The sequence below is a fragment of the Etheostoma spectabile genome, unplaced genomic scaffold (assembly GCF_008692095.1).
Source record: "Etheostoma spectabile isolate EspeVRDwgs_2016 unplaced genomic scaffold, UIUC_Espe_1.0 scaffold433, whole genome shotgun sequence".
In the NCBI taxonomy this organism is placed as follows: Eukaryota; Metazoa; Chordata; class Actinopteri; order Perciformes; family Percidae; genus Etheostoma; species Etheostoma spectabile.
The window spans coordinates 111,836-121,801 of NW_022605608.1; the positions used below are offsets into that span (position 1 = coordinate 111,836).

At 38.8% G+C, this 9,966-nt stretch overlaps 1 protein-coding gene across 2 annotated transcripts in view; it reads right to left on the bottom strand.

Annotated features, from left to right (window-relative positions):
- LOC116686655 (breakpoint cluster region protein) overlaps positions 1 to 9,966 on the bottom strand; it is a 25,915-nt gene that overhangs the window by 8,762 nt on the left and 7,187 nt on the right. The window contains exons 8-15 of one of the 2 annotated variants that reach the window (XM_032511676.1): positions 8,189 to 8,310; positions 7,289 to 7,454; positions 6,876 to 6,995; positions 6,439 to 6,514; positions 5,867 to 5,971; positions 5,180 to 5,254; positions 4,656 to 4,753; positions 4,136 to 4,246 (exon numbers count right to left, since the gene is read on the bottom strand). In XM_032511676.1, coding sequence (XP_032367567.1) covers positions 4,136 to 4,246; positions 4,656 to 4,753; positions 5,180 to 5,254; positions 5,867 to 5,971; positions 6,439 to 6,514; positions 6,876 to 6,995; positions 7,289 to 7,454; positions 8,189 to 8,310 — 873 coding nt within the window. Of the gene's footprint in view, positions 1 to 301; positions 940 to 4,135; positions 4,247 to 4,655; positions 4,754 to 5,179; positions 5,255 to 5,866; positions 5,972 to 6,438; positions 6,515 to 6,875; positions 6,996 to 7,288; positions 7,455 to 8,188; positions 8,311 to 9,966 lie in introns of those variants that run through there. The other variant, XM_032511678.1, reaches the window with a different exon arrangement.

The window sequence follows — 9,966 nt, forward strand, 5'->3', positions numbered from 1 at the left end:
AAGGTGAAAGCTGATTGGCTGCAATATAAGTCGCATGTTGCTCTCAGCATTAGAGGTTGCATAGACGTAGTAAAATAAGACCTGTTTAAAATACTTTAAGACCTAGAACACAATACTTCAGAGAATTTAAGACTTTTAAAAGACTCCAAGGACACCCTGATAACTCAAAATGTTTTTGTTTTTTTTCATAACCAGAAAATAAGAGAAAGCTAAAACAAGTTTGGCCTTAAATATCCCTGAAGGCATCCCTTACAACATCCCATAAAAAGGTATGTCCACAGCTCGCTGTCCATGTCTTTACCTTTGGTTTGATCAGACTGCTGCGGACTCGCTCCCACAGACGGGCCCCTGTACCCGGGACTTTTCTTGTAGCCGTGTCTCCCTCTTCATCTACACCGCTGCCAGCCTGATCCACACTCTCCCCCTCGTTAGGATTACTCTCACTCATTCTTTCTGGCATGAGCCTCTACTCTCTCTCTCTCTCTACTCTTAAATTTGACTTTCTCTGACTAATGGCAAACAAACAAAGCAACCAGAGCTGTTTTCTAAACCACGGAGGCGCTAACGAGCGCAGCAGGTTCTTCTTCCCTGAACAACCGGCCACCGATCACATCGCCTTGGAGAATGGAGATTATCTTCTTGAATGCAGCCCGGCTGAATCTTTACAAGACTTTCTGTTCTCTTAATGTCTCAGCATTGTTATGCCCCAGATCCTTTCATTCCAGTGAGAGTCAGAAAAGGAACAAAGCAACGCAAGCCCGCCGACCACGCTTGCCTTGTGTTGTTCCACTTCCCAGATGGATTTGAGGGATTAACTCCAGAGAATCCCCTCCTACCCTGATTACCAACATGCTCATGCCTTCTGCTGTGAAGAGGAGGTAAACTACAGTTTCAGGTAGCCTAAGGACGGGCCTCTGGAGTCAATAACTGATTAGTGCTAGAGACATTTAACATCAGGCTTGTCTTCCCATATCTGGATCAATATTTACTATTCAAATCCATGATAAAGCCCTTACATTAACTGGTACCTTTCCCCAAAACATTTTCTATCTTCTATTACTTTTCATCTTTTTTCCCCCCCACAAAGCAGGTCCTTCAGGTCCTGTCTCAGCTAATACGATACTATTTCTTGAAATGGTAAAACTGGTAAGAAAGGTTATTCAATATTATTTATTAAAGTTTTTAATCTTATATTAATTGTGGATTTTCCAGCTATCACATCTCATTGTAACTGAATTTGTCACACCCAAATTGGCCAAGAATATGTTTTTTTTAGTTTTTAAATTCTCTGTTTTATATCTATATTCTTTTTTAATATTTATTTTGTATTTCATTAGCTATTATTTATATTGTTTTGTATGTATTTATTCCTTTGCATTTCTTTCAAAATGAATTCATTCATAACTATGTATTATCTTTTTTTTAATTTAAAAAAATAATGGGACAAAAAGAAATCAAGGGATTTTAGAATAGATAAAATTGTGTGATTAATTTTGACTTAACCATGACATTAGTGGCATCTAATCATGATTAAATATTTTATCGAGATATATATATACACACACAACACGTATACACACACCTATATATACAATATATAATATATATATACACACACACACATATATACATATATACACATATACATACATATATATATATATATATACCATATATTATACACATATATATATATACACTTATATATATACATTTACACACACACACACACACATATATACATATATACATACATATAATATAACCTCATATATATATATATATATATTTGTGTGTGTTTGTGTATATACATACATTACATATACACATATATATACATATAACATACATATACATACTATCTATATACTATATACACATATCATACATATATACACAACACATACTATATATATATAACCTATACATATATATTTATATATACACTATACATCTATAATATCACATATACACATATACATATACACATATATACACTATACATACAACCACAACACACACACACACATTATATATAACACATAACACATATATATATTATACATACACACATATTATATATACACACATAATATATACCACATATATACATATTATACATATTATATATATAGACACACCATTATATATTATATATCATATATTAACACACTAATATATATATATTATATATACACATTATATACACACATATATTATATATATAATATCCACACATATATATACACACATATATCATAGATATCAATATCACACATATATATTCAGACCACATATATATAATATATATACACAATATATATACACACATCTAATCTAATATATAATATATAATATTATATATATACACAATATAATATATATATATATAAATCTATATATCACACACACCCATATCATATCACACACACAACATTATAATATATATATATACACACACACACACCACACACACACACACACACATAATTATATTATATAATATGTGTGTTGTAAGGGCTGCACGATTGAGGAATATAGCAATATGCGATAACGTATTATATATTACTCGCAATGAATAAACGATATTGAAGTGTACTCAGTTCTGCTTTTCTGCTGTTTTCAGTGTTCTGCTCAAATTCAACAAATTCCAGTGAATTCAAAATCAAAACAAAACGAAATTTGCCAACATTCTCTTGAACAAATTAAACATTGAATTCATTATAAAAGGCACCACTAAAAAAAGAAGGACAGCACTGTTTTCTACTGATATTTTCTAACGAACACAAAATCTCGGAGTGTCTTCCGCGATGTGTCCCAGCCTTTTCCAATAAGTGTATTGCGCTAGTTGATAGTACGATGACTATAAAAAAATGATGTTTTGTGTACATGTTCATTTTGCAGTGTGCACAAAGGGTTACAAATCCTCAAAATCCAAATCCCCTAAATTTAATACTAATTTGTTGTGTCATGTTATCATTCCTTCGACCGTAAGCCCACTCAGTCAGTTTGAAAGGTTAAAAACTGTCTCCATGCCACTGATGTAGAGTAGACATCATCAAAGCAAGAAGATAAGCCGACATGACACTACAGGTCATTCAAGTAACTTCAATACCTGATAGGTATCCTATCTCCAGGCTGTTGGCTCCTGGGTAACATGGCGAGTATTGACTGAGACTGGGCAGTGTTTGGCCCCAGTCGTTCAGCAGGGGAATCCCTTCACTGGCTGATCAAAGAGCGTTCGGTCTCTCTGCCTCTGTCGCACATTTGGTCAACTCAAAGACTAATCTGCCCTCTGTCACATCACCCTTTCAGGGGTCAGGCTGAAGAGAGCCCGCCAACCCCCTGCAACCTAATGGCTCACTGCTTTTTCAAGAACTAAGGGGCCCCACAGGGCAGGATTAGCCCAAAAAGGTCCTGTGGTCAGCAGCGCAGATACGTTACCACTGTGGAGTGGACAGGAATCAATTAAGGTAGAAAGTTCAACCCACATAGGCAACCATTGTTTTTCCTATCAGTGTCAGTGGAACTATATAGATTTTGGGTCAGTAAAGAGTCTGTAAATATTGACTTTTACCCCCGCCAAGGAGGATATGTTTTTAGTTTGGTTTGTTGGTTGGTTGGTTGGTTGGTTTGTCTATTAGCAGAATTACAGAAAAACTATTGGCCTGATTTTTATGAAATCTGGTGGAAGGGTGTAAGCATGGGCCACGGAAGAACCCAATACATTTTGGGGCGGATCAGACTCACAGGGCACATTTTTTAATTTCGTTAACAATGCCGGATAAAGCATTTGTGCTGCATTCATGTGGCGTTGAAATAACCAGACACTGCCACAACTACTACCACCACCACCACCACCACCACTACTGCACATAAAGTATCTTGATCATCATTTTTCATTACCAACTTTAAATAACACCTTTTGTACTGTATTTATGTTGTGTTACTGTATTTATGTTAAAAAAAAAAAAAAGTTTTATTGATATTGGTCTGAACCTAAAAAATCTGAATGAATCTGAATGAAACTAACATAATCAGACCCTGACCATCTGGACCTCCCAGGTATTCCCCTACAACACTAGCAATGATTTGCTAAATCATCTGACCCCGGTCTGCCCTAATTTGTCCGTACCTTGATTTGTCCTTTGGCCAGGATCTTGTCTGTGATCTCTCCGTCCTCTTTGCACTTCTCATAGCAGAGCAGCCTCAAAGTTTGAGAGCCCTCCAGTTCAATCTCAAACTCCTTGCACGGAAAGAAAGAAAAGACATGTTTCAACAACTTCAATTTCATTAGGGCTTGCCCTTCTTAGTCGATGGTCATTTTTTTATGTTTTTTTTTTTTCCCATGCTGAATGATTTATTTCCAAAAAGCGTGAGCACATTTGGTACTTTTGCATGAGTCTTTGTGGAGAAACCTAGTTTTACAGATGGTAAATGGAGGGCTTTTATATTGTGCTATACTACCACTCAAAGCGCACAATCAAATCAACTAATTGATTAGTTGACAAAAATGTGACAGCCCTACATTTCTTACAGTGTATTATGTCTAGGGGAAACAGTCTTTTATTTCCTGTCTTTAAAGACAACACAGCCATAAATACTGAAGCTGGATCTCACCCATTTACTTTCTAAACTCTGATGTGCACTCTCACCTCGTTCCAGTTGGGCTCTGTAGAGTCTCTGTACACACGTGTTTTGGCTTTGTTGACAAAGTAGCCGAAGGAATCCACCTCCAGGGAGCAGTAAAGGTCTAGTGGGCACAAGCATAAGCACAAGGATTGAATCAAAATAAAACTAAAGACTGATAGTTGAGACATGTCCCGGCGATGTGGTGTACAAGTCTCTGCCGCTGCAGGAGCTCTCTCCCTGGCCAGTACAGTTCTAATGTTGCTGTCTCAGTACATGAAGAAAGAGCTAAGAGGGGCGGAATCCCCATTGGTCGTGACTAAGTTTAGTAACAGAAAACCCAATGTAGAGTTTGAGCAGGCACTGATTTGAGAGGCCAAAGACATATTTAAAGGCGCCCATCCAGCTGATTGCCACAGATAGAGAGAGGGGGTGGGGGCTAGCAGATGACTCAGGGCCGACACAAGGAATGATGTGACATCGCGTGCAACCTGGACAACAATCAGTGAGAAGATCGCTAGTCACAAACAGGACAATAAAAGCCACTTACTTAAGCTGTGTTTCAGCCCTGATGCGGAGTGGACGATGACATTTAGGAAGCCGTACAAACCGGGAGATTCATCATCTGTGGAGGGCAGCGTTCAGATTATACAGATCAAGATAAAATACAGAACTGTAGGTATATTAACCCTCGTGTTGTCTTCCTGTCGACCATGCACCTGTTTTTCTCCTCTGTTTTGCTTGTTTCCAAAGCATAAAATTATACACTATGAATTAGACATTCTTGGGCAACTCGTTCTACATTTCTTTTTTGGATTCATGGTCAATGAACCTAATTTATATGACAGCATACATACTATTTGAGTAAAAAAAAGCAGAAATAATAAAACTAATGGTTAAGATCAGAGCAACATTTGTTAATGGATAATCACAGACGTGTTTTTGTCAAAGTTTTGTCAGGCTACTGTTTTTAAATTAATTTCTTATTTTTTTGGGCAGCACACAATCACACCTGTTGTCTTCCTCGGCTTGCCTATTTGTAAAGCATAAATATAAGTTATCAACCAATTCTGTGCTAAACCTAGGCTTCAAGCCAACTTCATTCAGTTATTTTAGGGCAATTTGGCTAAAGGAAACTCAAATTTCTCAAAAAAGGAAGTTCAAAAACTGGTGGAATTTGAACAGAACAGGTGGTTCACATCTATATTAAATGCTAAAAAGACACAGTGATCCTTACCTTCCTTATTCATGGTCATTGGAATCGTGTGAACAGTCTGGAGTTTCACACATGAGTTGGTAAGCATCTGCAGCTCCAGAGAGCTCAGAGAAAAGCTTTTAAAGCCTGCGGGAAACAGTCAGGTCAGGTCAGGGTAAATGGAAGTCACACATATGACATTATTATAAATACGACATAATATAATATTTACATAAAATAATTATTAGGGCTGGGAATCACAGAGGCCTCATGGTATCATAGCATCACGATACTTATGTCACAATATTATTTCAATTTGAAACCTATTCCAATATTCTGCAATTTATTGCAATTTATTACCTGTTTTATCTAAAAAGATAAATGTCTCTGTTCATCTCACTTTGAATTTATTGCTGCAAAATGATCCCTTTGCCAAGCAGACAAACTGACTAACACATATTTAATAATAGCTTGATACTTGGCGTCTGTGTATCGATACAGTATTGCCACGGAAAATATCTCCCTACTACGCTGTATCGCTTTTTTCACCCACCCCTATTAAAGGTATGACATATTATAACGGTTTTCTTAATGAAAGCGCCCGGAAAACTCACACTTCTTCTGCTGCTCGCGAACGATCTCCCTCCACTCGGCACGCTCATAGTCAGAAGAGATGAGAAAGGTGAAACCCTGAAAGTAGAAAAAGGAAGATATGCTGTATTTTATCAAACTCTACTTATTTAATGCTTGTAACAGCAGATGGCAGCAGAAACCAAATTAAGAAGTTGTTTATTGACAGTACAAGATATTCCCAAAGATAGATAGATAGATAGATAGATAGATAGATAGATAGATAGATAGATAGATTTTAAGATTATTTTTTGGGGGGCTTTTCCTTTAATATAGTGGAAAGACATGAAAGGGGGAGAGAGATGGGGATGACACGCAGTAAAGGGCCGCAGGTTGGATTTGAACCCGGGCCACTGCAGGACTCAGCCTACATGAGGCATACGCTCTTACTGGGTGAGCTTCTTAAGGACCCCTGAATCACCTTTCCGTTTCTGTTGGCCACTCTGAACGCCATGTTGGGGGACATGAGAAGCAGCAGAGACTCTTGTTCTGATAACTTCTTCTTCAGTCGCTCGATCGCCTTGGGTCCTTTGGTGGTTCTCTACACATGAACAGTACCGACGTTAATGTGATGCAGGACATGCTGTCCAGACATTTATTCAACTCACATGTGCTAATCTTTAAGTTCCTCATGTGCTAATCTTTAAGTTCCTCATTTTATTTTAGTTTTCAGTTTGGTCTTCAGACTTTGATACAAAGCTGTCATCAATTCTACAGTGTAGTAGTATACACACTAATAAATCATAAAAATTACATTCTGTCATGTTTTCCTTGTATTTTGTGCTGGTGAGGTTTTAATGTGTGTAGTTGTGTTGGCCATCGGTGTAAGCTCACCTTCTCTCTTTGGATCTCGTTCTTGATCTGGGAGATTTTGATCTTAATGGCGTCAATCTCCTCATCCTGGACCAGAGGGATGGGGGTGGACTCGCAGTCCTCGATGGTCTGGAAGGTCAGGTCGGCCAGTGGGATGTACCACTTACAGTCATACTGCTGTCCTTTTCTGTTGGAGGACAAGGTGTGTGTACGTATTGGTTTTATTGTTTCACTTACTTTTACTCTGCTTGTTTTTATGTGTTGGTGTTATTGTTTTACTTGTTTTCAATGTGCTGGTTTTATTGTAAAGTGTCTTTGAGTATCATAAAAAGCACTATTAATAACCTGTTATTAGTGTTAATATTATAATGACAACATTTCTTCCTCACCCAGTAATTGTCATGTATTTTTTTTTTTTTTTTTTTTTACCAGAATGGTTTTTAACAGTAGTGGAATGTCATTAAGTACTTCAGCAAATTTGAGGTAGTTTAGTCTTTTCTTTTAATGACGCTTTCTACTTCTACTCTACTAAATATCAGAGAGAAATATGATATGATAGTTTTCAGACTTACTAACATTTTAAATGCAAGATTTTTACTTTACAGAGTATTTTAAAAATGTGGTATGTGGTATCTGAAAACATGTTCCACTACTAGTTTTTAAACAGCGTTAAAACCAACAGTACGACTACCCACAAGCTTGCAAACACATTTAAGAAACCGATGGAAAAATAATCTTTTTCTTGCACTGAAACTATGAAACTGTTCTATTTTCAGCAGAGCAGAATTAACATTAGCACGTTTAACGTCCGCACGGGCGGCGCGGCTCTCATTCCCCAACAGGGATTTGAAACGGTGGATCTTCCAGGTCTACAATGTTGGATCTCTAATCACTTTGGGCTGGACGCCGACCCGGACTCACCCCGCAGCCTGTTTCTTCAGCTTGGTGCACAGCAGCAGGTCGGTGAAAAGGAAGACGTGACGGAGTTTCCTGGAACCTTCGACCAGTTCCACCATGAAGCGATCCCTGAGCAGCTGACGGTTCTGCCAAGAGAAAATCAGAAAATATGTCATTATACTCATAGTAAATAACTCTTGCTTGCCTCAAATGAACCCAGATACAAAAACAGGATGCATGCTTGGAATGATCTTAATTTTTCAGTAGCTTGGACTAATAGAACTGTGAATAAGGATTGAAGCATTATATTCATTATAACACTCAAGCCATTGCCAAATGAGTTGATAGAAAGCTAGTTAAGCCATCAGCTACACAAAGCTTTCTCTGTATTTCTTAGTATGGCAGTGTTTACATAATGTAGTAGTCCGGGCGGCTTTCGCACGCAGAAGCTTGAGTGATGCGTTCAATGTCGCCGCTGAGAAAGGACAACAGCAGCGTTCAGTTTGAGAGACAAAGAGGACATAGAAATTACAAGATAATTATGTCTTCTGAAGAGTCCATCATGTGTTGTTTTTTTTTTTAATCCTCCGTGTCCTCCTTGATTAGATGTGTCAAACGCTACTAGCAACTGTGTGGACGAGGGGTCGGGGTTGTGTGCGATCACCTAACCCCGATTCTCCACTGGGCACGTCAGTGCTGTGTTCCGGTTTTGTTCCATATTCCGCCATGCGCCATACCACACTGGGAGCACCTCAGAAGAATAGCATCTTGCTGCCTGACTTGCAGGTTATATTGTCTCTACAAGTACTTATTAAAGGTCCCATGACGTGGTCCTCTTTGGATGCTTTTTTATAGACCTTAGCGGTCCCCTAATACCATATATGAAGTCTCTTTGATATAGGCCTTAGTGGTCTTAGAAGTCTCTTTCCAAAAAGTCAGCCTTGGTGCAGAATTACAGCCACTAGAGCCAGTCCCACAATGAGCTTTCCTTAGTATGTACCATTTCTGAGTCTGTAGCTTTTGAGGAGGAGACGGGGGGGGGGGCAAAGTGGATGCTGGGGGTGGGCCTTGACTGCCACTTTGCTCGTTTAAAAAACCATGATGTCTTTCTCTCACGGGTGGGACAAATTCTCTGGGCGGGCAAAGCAGAGAATGGGGAGGTAACTTTGCCCCTTTATGACCTCATAAGAAGCAAGAATCCAGATCGGTCCATCTGAGCTTTCATGTTCTCAAAGGAAGAGCAGGATATCCAGGGCCATTCTTAGCCACTGGAGGACCCTAGGCAGGCTGGGGGAACTCATATTAATGTTAAAAAAATTCATAAAGTGATATTTGCATGCCAAGGGATCTTTAAACTAGTATCTACCTTGCACTCCAAGCATTCTTTTCTGGAGTTGTCTTGATTAAAGGGATTTGTGATGTCTATTATGTTTTGCAACCTCCAAGATGAATCTCTCGTTGTCCGTGGTGTGGTAGAGGAGGCAAAAACAATATTGAGGGGGGCGTCTTTTGGTAAATTGACTGAATATTCTTGCTACTTCACTTCCTGCCTGGCTGTCCGAGCACCCTGCGGCTCGTGTGAAAATATACCTGCCGTGTATTTCTAGCAGAGCGCAGAGCCGCTTCACGCACGCTTCTGGGAACAGCTGGTGGCATATCAAGCATCGACTTCAATGGCCGCGTTTGCTAGTGGGGGCCGTGCCACCTCCGGAACGCAGTACAGACGCGATTGGTGGAAAATGGGGGTAGGGCTTGTATCCTGTGGATGCGCTGACAGTGTTGTTGTCATTACTTAGAATTCC